We start from the raw sequence: 13,167 nt of genomic DNA, 5'->3' as shown, positions 1-13,167 counted from the left end.
CTATATTTCCTGTCATATCACCATTTATCATTACCTTTGCCGATTGGTTATTATATTTAGTTTTAATCATATTTATAAATCCCTCACCAAATCCCATCATTTGAAGTTGCATTATCATGAATTGCCAGTTCACATTATCAAAGGCCTTTTGAGAGTCTAGAAACAACAACACCATTTGTTTTTTTGGGTAGGCTTCATAGTACTCTAGAGTATTCAATACAATCCACATATTGTCTCTGATCTGTCTCTTGGGAAGAAATCCATTTTGGTCTATGTATATAAATTCATTTAAAAGTCTCTTCATTCTTTCTGCCAATATTGATGCAAAAATTTTATAATCCACATTTAATAGTGAAATAGGTCTGTAGTTCTTTACTTGTTGTGGATCTGACTCTTCTTTTAGTATAAGCATTATATATGTCTTTTGATGCCTTCTGTTACCTCCATCATTGTAATTCTTTCTTCTAGTGCCTTCTTAAATTTTTCTGGGATTTTGGTTATTCTAGTTTTCTCTAAATATTGTCTTATTTTCCCTTCTGGAACTCTCTCGTGCTGATACAACTTATTATAGACGTTTTCAATTATTGTTCTCTTTTTTCATTTCAATGTTGTATATTCCCTTCTTCATCCACCAGTTGACTTTTCAGCTTTTTTTCTCTTTCCTTTTTCATCTTGTATGCCAGCCAATGTCCTGGTTTATTTGCATTTTCAAAAAAGTTTTGTTTTACCGATTTTATTTTATTTGCCAAGTCCTCATTTTCTACGAGATTCAATTTATGTTTTTGCAGTTCCATCATATTTTTTTACTTTTTTATTTTGTGGGTTTTTCTGTAGCTCCATCTCCAGACTTTTGTACTCTGATTCCAACTTTTTTTGAATTTGTCTATTCTTTTTCCCTAAGTATGTCATTACAAGGCCTCTGAAATATGCTTTGTCCCATATGTTCTGTAATGATGTGTCTTCCTTTCTATTTTCCTGGAAGTAATATGTCAATTCTTTTTCCATATATTGCTGGAAACTTTTTTCTTTCAATATTCTTGAATTTAAAGTCCATCTCCCCTTTTTCCTCTGTCCCTTCCATGTCATTGTTGTTGGATTATGATCTGCCCATGTGCTTATATCTATGTCTATCTTAATTGTTTTGAGCGTTATCTCTGTTGACAACCACATAATATCAATTCTTGACCACAATATATGTCTATTTGAGTAGAATGTATATTATCTTTCTTTCGAGTGTCTTATTCTCCAAACATCTTGCAAGTTTAATTCTTCCACCATCGTGAAAAATGTATGGGTAGAATTTTTTTGGGCTTCTTGTTCATCTTTGTAAAGTTATAGTCTATTTCATTATTTATGATTGCAGTAAAGTCTCTTGGTATAAACATATTTTCATAATCATACTCTGTTATCTTTTTGTGTAGTTTCCCAAAAAATTATTCTTGTTTGTCGTTTGGAGCGTATATTGCCACTAATAGTATCTTTCTCATATTCATCGTTAAGACACATGTACTACCGCAATTTCTGTTTTTGTTTCAAACAGCACCAACTAAATTGGACAAAAAAATTTTTAGATCCTTGGAGATAATAGTGACCCAATTTATATGGCAAGGCAAGAAAGCACAAATAAAAGCCCAAATGTTGCAAAAACGTAAAGAATTGGGAGGCTTCGGAGTACCCAACTGGGAAGCATATTATAGTGCAGCAATTATGACATGGGTGAAAGATTGGGTGACGTTGAGTAGAAGGCGCTTATTGGCTATAGAGGGACATGACCTCCCACAGGGATGGCATGCCTCCCTCTGGCAAGAAAAAGATACCCCCCACAGGTATTTTATGGGACATTATATTCGGAAGATTTTGATGGTGGTGTGAGAAAAGGTGAGGAAAAAGTATTATCTTAAGGTTCCATGCTGGTTGGCTACCTTTGGAGGCCTTAACGCATCCCAGTGTATTTAACTAGACAAGAAATATAATCTATAAAGACATTATCACAGAAGATGGTAACATGAAAACAAAGGTGGAATTAGAGCAGCAGAGTAGGAATCTGGAATGGTGGGAATATTTACAGATTAGAAATAGGCTTAAAAGCGATAAGGAATGGTTTGTAATCTACACAAACCCTCAGGAGCTGGATAAGATTTTATTCGGCGGAGATAAGAAATTATTGTCGAAGATCTATCAATTTTTGACTTGTCAAGGTGTTAAAGAAGAGATGGATAAAGGCACTTTAATAGCATGGGAGATAAATTTTGGCCATGGGATTGAAATGGGTAAATGGTGGGATCTATGGAGCAAGACTATTAAACTCACGATATCTTCAGCTTTTAAAGAAAATATATATAAGATGGCTTATTGATGGCATTTTCCCCAATGAGGTTAGTCAAAATGTTTCCTGGGATATCCCCACTGTGCTGGAAATGTGGAAGAAGGGATGGCACACTCTACCACATTTGGTGGTCATGTATTGAGGCCATGAAATACTGGAGAAAGATTCAAAACTGGCTACCCATTCTAAAGTAAGTACCACCCATTCAGCTCTGTTGTAATTTCAAATGTTAGCTGAACAAGTGGTCTTTAAACAAGGATTACCTGGACAATGATACTAAAAGAGTTGGCTTCCTTTTCTATTGAGGAGCTAAGATTTTTGTAGTAACAATACCATTTGAGATGCCGCTTTAAATGATGTTGAGAAGGTTTAACAAATTACGTGGGGGATTTCCTAATTAGTAATGGTGTAAAATAAACGAAAGAAGAATCAATGCAGAAATGGTGCACAATAGAATGAGATAAATAACCTTATAAGTTATCTACCAAAAGAAAAGTAGAATACACATGCATATTAGGATTGTTAAAATATTCTGATTTCAAGACAGAGTTAAGGTTAAGGTTATTTTGTTAACTTGAATAATCCATTAAAAATCTTGTCCGGTATCATTATCTCAGTTAATTGCTTGGTAACTGCTTCTTTTTATTCGCTGCGTTACTCATAAGCTCAGCAGGAAGCCATTATAACCCTATATAGTCAGTTTTGTCTGTATGACAAAATCACCACAAGCCACTGTAGGAGCAACAATTAGCACATTGTTTCAATATTACAGGTGTTTCCCCCAAAGCGTCAGGCCTTGGTTGATTATGGCGATCATTATTAGCCCTGAACATTAAATATGATGTGTTTTATTTTTGGCATTTTGGTATCTTCATGGCAGTTTTGACTCCTGATTGCCTGGATTTGTCCCTGCAGTTTTCATGGCAAGGTTTTTTTTGGAAGTGATTGCCTCTTGCCTCCTTCTAGTGCTGGGAGAGAGGAATTGGCTCAAGGTCACCCAACTGGCTTTATACCTAAGGCAAGACTAGAACTCAGGGTTTCCCAGTTTCTAGTCTGATGCCTTACCTACTACATTGATCTAAAAGTCCATGGACTTTTACAAATTTTCCAAGGAAAAGGGCTCAAAGGGGTGTGATAACATTTTGACAGCCACATCGTGTGGGGGAGAGCAGTCCCCCCAAGTCTCACAACTTTTACAAACAAGAGTTAAAAGAAAAACCTCAACATTTGAATATATATTAGAAGTTTTGAGTTTAACACTAAATCATCAGTATGTTTCAATCATTTTGTTTTGTATCACTTCCATAAAGGTACATTGTAATAACAATTGCAATAATGTTTCAAATCACTTTTGTGACCTGAGTCTTCTAATTGTTGCATCCTCCCCCACCCCCGCCTGCTGGCAGAGCCTCAGCCTCTCCCTCCCTCATCTCTTGTGTATTATCCCCCATTTCATCTAGGAGAGCATTATGTTTTTTAGTGAAAGCCTCCGCCTCCACAACTGTGTTGATTCTTATTCTGCTGCCCTCCCAGAAAATCAACATGCCCTCTGGTAATAGCCACCTGAACCAGACCCCTTTGTTATATATTTTTTTTGCTAAAGAGGAATATTTCTTCCTCTTATCTCTTGCTTTCTTTGGGATCTGCTTAAAAATGGTTATTTCTTTATCTTTATATTTTAGTGGTTCTCCCCTTTGAGCTCCTATGACCTCATCTCTTGTGGTCTTTCTAAGAAATTTAATATGAACTTCCCTTGGAACATTGTGTGTTCTTGCATAGGCTGAGTTAATCCTATAGATCAGGTCAATGTCCCACCACAGCTGTTGTTTATCTCTATTAATGTATTCTGCTAATATTGTGGTCATAATCTCCTTAAGATCTTCATTCTCAACTTCTGGCAGGTTTTGGAACCTAAGGAAAAAAGACATCCTTTCAAATTCCATTTTTATCATGTGGTTTTCAAATTCTACATTCCCCCTTTGAATTGTCTTCACCTTGTCCCTAATCCCAACCACACCCTCTTCCAGTACACCTATTCTCTGTTCATTCCGTGTGGCTTGTTGTTTCGTTTCTCTGAGCTGATCATTTAAATCTTGTAGTTGTTTTTTTATTTCGTCCTGTCCCTTTAAAATAGATTGGAGCATCTGGTGAGTAGACAAATCCCTTGCACTCTCCTCAGGGGCTTTAGGTTGTAGAAATGACCCCAGTTGTGACTGCTGCGCAATTGGACTTGACGTAGAAGATTTCGGGGCCGACGAAGCCTTGCCAGGTGGTAACTTTTTTGGACCCATCATGAAGCTCAGAAATAGTTATTAATCTGTACAAAGAAATGGTGTCTGTAGAGAAGCACAGCTGGTAGAGATCACAAGGCAGGTAAATCCAAGAGGGAAAAATCTTCTAATACAGAGATAGATCAAATAAGTAGATCAAAATATTCCAAATCCAAGGGAAAAGCGCATTTAGAGAGGCTCCTGGAGATCTCTGGGGTGGAAACTACTTCAGAACCATAAAATCTTCCAAGGGAGGAGTCTCATTCATAAAGACAATGAAGAAAGAGGAAGTTGGCCATCTTGGCTCAGCCTTTACAGGTGGACAGGAAACAACAAGAACAAAGTTTCCATACATAGTTTAAAGAAGAGTCAGTTCAACTATCCTTTCTCTTGCAATTGTGGTCAAAGAAAATTTTTCCCATTGTTTAAGGGAAGTGAAAATAAGTTTTTAACTCTCTCTCTCTCTCCTATGAGAGGGAGAGATTTTGCCAGTGCCGCTTTTCCGAGAGGGGTGGGAATTCCCCCCCCCCTCCAATCTCAACTCTTCCAAAGGTTGAAACAAAGTCTTAGAAAAACTGCAATTCGGTCAATTGAATAAAGCAATAAAAGTCTTGGGGAGACCTCCCACCTCACCGCACTTCAGCTGTATCTTTAAAATTGCTCGTTTCCTTCCAGGCTCCATTCGGTGAAGGCATGCTCCCCCTACGCTCCTCGGCTCCTGGGGCAAAGCTGGAGGCCCCCCCCCCGCGGCTGCCGCCATTCCAGGGGGTCCCAGCAAGCCGCCCCTACGGCAGGGCACCCCTCCAAGGCACCCTGTGCTCCCCCTAGATTTCAGGGGAACCCACCGAGGCAGCGAACAGCGGACGCAAGCGTCCGTCGCCCTCGGCTACCGGAAGTCATCGATCTAAAAGTCCATGGAGATTCTCAGTCATCCAGGTCATAGTTGTGCCAAAGGTGCTTTTTCAGGAGGCAACTGGACTTTTCTTGTTTTTTTCTTTAAAGACATTTCACTTCTCATCCAAGAAGCTTCTTCAGCTCTGACAGATAGTGGGGAATGGAAGGATTTATAGTCCTTGCAGACAGCTGGTCATTTGCATCCGAGGGTCATTGAAGAACTTGGAGATTTATCTGTGTCCTCAGGGTCATTTGAGTATTGCTGCTGGTTCCTATAGTCTTCAATTTTCCTCTAGAAATCCATTCCTACACCTACACCATTCAAAGGGTGTTCATCCCAAATTGCATAGCTAAAATATTTTTTTAAAGTAACTGAAAGGGTCACTGTCGCTTTAAGGAAGAATCGCAACAGATCCAAACTGAGGACCTGATGTAGTTGCCTTGCTTATGAAAGAACATTAAAGGAACAGTTTAGTTTAGTTTAGTTTAGTTTTATTGGATTTATATGCCACCCTTCTCCCAAAGGACTCAGGGCAGCGTATAACATTAAAAAACACATATTACAAAAGTTAAAAGGAAATTAAATAAATATCCAAAAAAACAAATCCAATTAATATGACAATAACATTTTAAAAACTAGATAAAATTAACAGGCCAGGCCAGCTTGCTGGAAAAGCCAACTTTTTAGGGCGCATTGGAAGGACCGGAGGTCATGGATTATGCGAAGCTCTGGGGGCAGCTCATTCCAGAGGGAAGGCGCTCCAACAGAGAAGGCTCTCCCCCTGGGGGTCACCAGACGACATTGTCTGGCCGACGGCACCCTGAGGAGGCCAACTCTGTGGGATCGTACTGGACAGTGGGAGGATACTGGTGGCAGTAGGTGGTCTCGCAGGTATCCTGGGCCTAAGCCATGGAGCACTTTAAAGGTCATAATTAATACCTTGAATCGCACCCGGAAAACAACCGGCAACCAGTGCAGGCCACCTAAAAGGTGTGTAACATGGGAGTACCTAGGTACCCCCATGATAACCTGCGCGGCCGCATTCTGGACCAGTTGAAGCCTCCGGTTGCTCTTCAAGGGAAGCCCCATGTAGAGAGCATTGCAGTAGTCCAGGCGAGAAAGGACGAGGGCATGAGTGATTGTGCACAGAGCATCCCGATCCAGGAAGGGGCGCAACTGACGTACCAGGTGAACCTGGTAAAAGGCCCCCCTGGTCACGGCCATCAGGTGTTCTTCTATCTAAACTAAGCCATGTATCCAGGAGGACTCCCAGATTGCGGGCCCACTCTGAAGGGGCTAAAATTTCTCCACCTACCATCAAAGATGGGACAAGATGCACAAATCGGGAGGACAGAAACCACAGCCACTCAGTCTTGGAGGGATTGAGCTTGAACCTGTTCCTCCCCATCCAGATCCGCACAGCCTCCAGGCATCGGGACATCACATCGAGGGCATCGTTTGGGTGGTTTGGGGTAGAGATGAAAAGTTGGGTATCATCAGCATATTGATGATACCGTACCCCAAAACCACGGATGATCTCGCCCAGCAGTTTCATATATATGTAGAACAGGAGGGGTGAGAGAACCAACCCCCTGGGGGGGTCGATCTCTGCCCTCCAGTCAACACAAACTGTGACCGATCCGACAGGTAGGAGGAGAACCACTGTAAAATGGTGCCCCCCACTCCCAACCCCCAAGTCGTCGCAGTACGATACCATGGTCGATGGTATTGAAAGCCGCCGAGAGGTCTAATAGGACCAGGACAGAGGAGCAGCCAATGTCCCGGGCCCACCAGAGATCATCGACCAATGCGACCAATGCCGTCTCCGTGCTGTACCTGAGCCTGAAACCCAACTGAAATGGATCCAAGTAGACAGCTTCATCTAGGTACTGGGGAAGCTGGCGTGCTACCACACTCTCGACAACCTTTCTACAAAGCAAAGGTTGGAGACCGGACAATAGTTGGCTAAAGAAGCTGGGTCCAGGGAAGGCTTCTTAAGGAGGGGCCTCACCACCGCCTCCTTCAAGGCGATGGGAAAGAACCCCTCTCTCAATGAAGCATTGGTAATCGCCTGGAGCCAGCCTGTGTCACCTCCCGGGAAGCCGAAACTAACCAAGAGGGACATGGGTCCAGCACACAAGTGGCAGCACTGAGTCTCCCAATAATCCTGTCCATGCCCTCAGGGGTCACAGGGTCAAACTCATCCCAAATTGTCTCCACAAGATTCATCCCCATCGGCTCACCCAAATCTACCCAGTCAGAGTCCAAGCCTGTCCGGATCTGAGCGATTTTATCCTGCAGATACTGAACAAATTCTTCAGCCCTACCCTGCAAGGGGTCTTCCCCAGTTCCTTGGTTAAGTAAGGAGCGGGTCACCCTAAACAGGGTGGCTGGGCAGTTATCTGTGGATGCGATAAGACCGGAAAAATGTTGCTGTTTTGTAACTTTTATCGCCACTAAGTAGGATTTAATATGAATTCTTACTAGTGTTTGATCAGATTCGGACCGGCTGGCCCTCCAGCCACTCTCTAGGCATCTTTTCCAGCGTTTCATCTCCTGGAGCTCTTCAGCAAACCAGGGAGCCACCCAGGATCGACACCAGGTCAGAGGCCGCAAAGGCACAATGCGATCCAAGGCCCCAGTGGCCGCCCTATCCCAGGCTTCCACTAGAGCTTCAGTCGAGTTGTGAGCAAGGGATTCAGGAAAAGTCCCAAACTCCATCAGGAACCTTTCAGGGTCCATCAGGCGCCTGGGGTGGAACCATCTAGTTGGTTCCGCCTCCCTGTGGCAAGCGGTAGCGGTATGGAAGTCAAGCCTGATGAGGAAATGATCAGGCCATGACAAGGGTTGAATAGAAATATCCCCTAAATCTAGATCATTCATCCACTGTCCAGAGACAAAAATCAGGTCAAGCTTGTGTCCTCCATTATGGGTGGGGTCTTGAATTAACTAAGTTAGGTACATAGCCATCATGGAAGCCATGAACTCCCGAGCTGACTCGGATGTCTCACCAATGGAAGGCAGATTGAAATCCCCCAGGACCATAAGCCTGAGGAAATCAACCGCCAATCCAACTAACACATCCAGCAACTCCAGCAGGGCCGATGAAACGTAGCAGGAAGACAGGTACGTAACAAAAAGGCCCACCTGAGCTCCAAGGCCCCACTTCACAAAAAGGGACTCACACCACCTATCTGAGGCACAGTGACCTCCTGAGGTCTGAGACTTTCCCTAATAACCACCACCACCACCACCCCACCCCTGCCCTGGGCTCTTGGCTGGTGAAGCGCCCGGAAGCCTGGTGGGCATAGTTCACTAAGGGGAACACCCCCCCTCATGGCCCAACCAGGTCTCCGTAATGCCCGCCAGGTCCGCTCTACCCTCTTGTATGAGGTCGTAAATGAGGGGAGCCTTATTTACCACGGACCTGGCGTTAAGCGACACCAGCCAGAGACCAGGGTCCTGTAATCCCGAGCACCTGGGGGTGCGAGAAGGGCGATGAGGGTCAGAACGTACGATCACTCTTAAACAGCAAACCTGCGTCCTCCGAACATAATTTGGCCCACGGCCCCCACCATATCTGCCTCTCCCACAAACAGTAGAGATGGTGAACCCCCCAATGGAATGGCTTAATGTCTCCCCCGGAATCCCAACCCTTCCCAGCACTCCCAACCCACGCCCATTAGTTAGTTCTGGTCTGTGCTCTGGCAGACTCCCCCCCCAAGCCTGTCTGAGCCATCCGAATCAATCCACCCCTCCCCCCCTTAAAATTTGGTTTAAAAAACCCTGTAAAAAACCCCTAAGAAATCTCTTCTTTGCATGCCACCTCTCGGAATCCCAAGATCCATCATTAAGGAAGCGTCTTGATAGGCCAGAAGGCCAGGGAAAGGGGGAGTTCCCAGAGGGAATAAAGTTCTGTTGCAGAATAACATAGAGGAGAGTGTGGCATCAACCAAACGGGATGACATCATGGGGAGATGGAATGAGGAGATGACATGTCCAGGGGTGGGGGCAGCCGGCAGTGTTCAAGGGGGTAGTGGGAAGCTTATGTCCATCATAAAAATAGTCGGTGTTGAGGACAATATGGAAGAGTAACGGCCAGCTGTTAAAATGGCAGCAGATGCTAACTTGCAAGGTGGTGAAGCAGCCACTAATGCGGCAATGAGGACATCGGCGGCTGATCCAACTCCGACTCCAACAGCTAAGCTCCACCCACGCCAAGGCTGCACTCTGTTGACCAGTCCATAATATCACAGGAGGAGGGGCCAAATGGCCAAATGGCACAGTACGGTGGCCCAGACAACGGCGGTGATACCGGGGTGCACAATGAAGGACCCCACACACCAACTGCGCCCACACCAACTACCGAAGCCATCTTCTGCTGGCGTTAATATCCATGCCAGCTGCCTCAGTCACTCCCTGCCAGTGGCGTAGCGTGGGGGGTGCAGGGGGGGCCAGCCGCACCGGGCGCAACATCTGGGGGGGCGCTCGCACTCGCAGCTCTCTGCTGTTGACTTGCATGTATTTCAAGGCTGAATTTGAATTGAATGAAGCCGAGGAATGCTTCCCACGTTTAATACAAAAGAGACGCGAGCAGGTCTTCCCCGGGGTCGAGAGCACGAAAGAGGGTCAAAGTTTTCTTCTGCAGATCTGGGTCTCTTGAAGACTGCTGGGCAGGGCGAGGGACTTTAATAACGCGATACGTTTAAATTAGAGCAAGTGAAGACCTCGGGCGGCTTTCCTTTTCCTATTTTCCCAGAACCGAGGGAAGAAAATGATTCTGCTTCGGGCCTATAGAGGGTGCTGCGAGCTTTGCTAAAGTGGACGGCTGCTTCAGAGCTCCCTTCATGTCCCGAGTCCAGTGGCGTAGCGTGGGTTGCCATGGGTTAGGGGGCGCAAATTACTTGCCTTGCCCCGGGTGCTGACAACCCACGCTACGCCACTGCTCCCTGCTGATCCAATTTATCATCTCCATAAGCAAGGTGGAGGGGGGAAGCAACCGGGATAATACCACGGTGTGGGGAGCGTCAGCTGCAGAGACCCAAGGCCAGGTGTCCCGCCGCAGCTGCTGACCACACCCACGCCAGCAGCCGCTGACACTCTCCATTCTCCTTTCACCGCCAACCACCCCAGTTCACTCATGATGTTGAGTGAAAGAAGGTTCTCGTCATTCCCCAGTCGCTTTCGTGGCTTCGTCATCCGGGAGCGCCGACAACATTTCTGCCTCCGCAGCTCGCAGGCGCGGACGGACGGATGTAGCCAGAGTGGCGCCAAGGCAGTCTGGCGGGCGAGCGACCGAGGACCTCCATCAATCGATCGCTCGCTCGCTCTTTCGTCCGCCCGGACCGCCTTGGCGCTGCTCTGCTACATCCGTCCGGCCGCAGCTGGGAGCTGCGGAGGCAGAAATATTGCCGGCGCTCCCAGATGACAAAGCCACGAAAGCGACTGGGGAACGTCCCCCAGTCGCTTTCGTGGCTTCGTCATCTGGGAGCACTGACAACATTTCTGCCTCTGCAGCTCCCGGGCCCGGCCGGGCGGATGTATATAATATTATAATATTATATATATATATAGTATATAATATTAATAATATTATTTCATGAAGAGAGGTGAGGCTCTGCCTCCCTTGCCTCCCCTGATCGCACGTCCCTGGATTCCATGTTCCAATTCATAGTTCTAGGTTTATTTTTTTTCCCCTCAAGTTTTTTATTTTTTATGTTTTACATATCAGTGTTTGAACAGTGTGGTGCCTGGGTATCATAAGTTTTATACAAGAAAATTTATATTAATCATATTTGTTTCATTTAACAAGCTTATATAATACTAGTAGTAGTAATGGACATCTTTATATTACATTTTAATCTTTCATTGTTTACTTATTCAATATTTCAATATATTATTATTATATCGATCACCCTATCTTAATTATCATACCTTTTGATATGAATAAAATATTATCAATCATATTTGTTACATGTAACAAACTTATATAACTAATATTAATACCAACATTTATATTACATTAAGATCTTCCACTATTGCTTATTCAACATTTTATTTGGTTATTCAATATTTCAATATATTGTTTTTATACCAATCACCATATTCTACATAATACAACTGAGACATTATTAAACATATTTGTTACATTTAGCATACATTTGCATATTCATACTGAATTATCATTTTTCATTTTTTGTTTAGTCAGTAATTCTATGTATTGTTTTTATGCCAATCCCCATATTGGATAGGGATAGGCCACAGTCAGTAAGGATGGGATCTCACCATTCTTCTACTCTGATATTAAGCACAGGAGCCCCCCAAGGTTGTGTGCTAAGCCCCCTCCTTTATTCTTTGTACACACATGACTCTACCCCATTGTATAACACCAAAACAATTATTAAATTTGCAGATGACATGACAGTGGTGGGGCTCATTAATAAAAACCATGAGTCTCCTTATAGGAAGGAAGTACAAGGGCTGACATTGTGGTGCAAAGAAAATAATCTTACACTTAACACCAAAAAAACTAAAGAACTATTTAGGTATTTGATTCCCTCGAACCCACCATTAGAGCACAAAATCCATACTGGGGGGGGGGGGTGTCAATTCACTACCCAGGGATGTGATTTGTGGATGTGCTTAGGCTACCCCTAAGAGTTCATGTCCCCAGGAATTTATATAACAACAATCTTGATTACAGTGTGAATTTTTATGTAATTTCAAAGCATTCTGTTTTATATTATTCTTTTTTGTATTATTTTACTTTTTCCAGGGTGGTGCATTCTATTTCATGGAACATGTAGCAGCTGGCAGATCAACCTGGACCTACTTCTGGCAACAAGTCTGTGACCCTACTTGGAGATATATAGGAGATGGGTGCACCTTGTTAAGAGAGACCTGGAAAGATATGGAGAACGCGGGGTTTTCTAAACTGAACTTGCAACACATCATAGTCCCGTTCTTCCCCTGTCTAATTCGTTCCCATATTAATGGATACGCTGTGAAGTAATTTAAGAGAAAGCATATTTCTCTGAAAATCAGATTTCTGACTTTAAAGAATTAATCATTAAAATGCATACACAGCAATAAGAAAAGTGTTTCTTCTATTCTTTACAATTCAGAGTGGAGGAAGGCTCCAAAAAGTTCAGGCCGCACTAAACCGAAATCAGGGGTGTCAAACTCAAGGCCTGGGGGCCAGCCCCAGCCCCCAGAGTGCTTAGATATGGCCCACAGGGCCACCCTGGAAACAGAGAAGGACTGGCCTGTGGTGCCTTTGCCAACAAAAATGAAGCTTGGAAGGGCTGCGCGCGGTCTCCTCGAGCTCAGTCTTTGCTGGCAGAGGGTTGCAGGAAGCCATTGCAGCCAAAAATAATAAATAAACAAACAAATAAATGGTAAAATTGATATAAAATATTAGTATAAAATAATTAATATAATATATAAAAGAATATTTTATTATTATTATTTTGCTCTCTGGCAAACCTTGCCTGGTGACTTTTTCTGAATATGGGAAATGCAAATATCAGGACTCCTGAGGTATATTGTGGGTTGTTTAAGTAACCATGGAATAATAAGAAGAGGCATGTTGTTAAACTTTAACCTGATTCTACCACATTTATAGAAACATTTTGGGAAATCAATTTGGCACATTTGTTTAGTGCTACCCCATCCTA

The 13,167-nt window shown here is 43.8% G+C and overlaps 1 protein-coding gene across 1 annotated transcript in view; it reads left to right on the top strand.

The window, feature by feature from the left end:
- The window catches only part of LOC309388669 (thiol S-methyltransferase TMT1A-like), a 33,315-nt gene extending 20,727 nt beyond the window's left edge, over positions 1–12,588 (top strand). The window contains exon 2 of the mRNA XM_081946191.1: positions 12,267–12,588. Within this exon, the coding sequence (XP_081802317.1) occupies positions 12,267–12,503 (237 nt within the window). The 3' untranslated portion in view covers positions 12,504–12,588. The remainder of the gene's footprint in view (positions 1–12,266) is intronic.
- Positions 12,589–13,167: the final 579 nt, after the last annotated feature.

Source organism: Natrix helvetica (genome assembly GCF_964273705.1).
Source record: "Natrix helvetica genome assembly, chromosome: 1".
Classification (NCBI taxonomy): domain Eukaryota; kingdom Metazoa; phylum Chordata; class Lepidosauria; order Squamata; family Natricidae; genus Natrix; species Natrix helvetica.
Note: the sequence above shows the minus strand (reverse complement) of the source record. Positions and strands in the feature narration are given on the sequence as shown.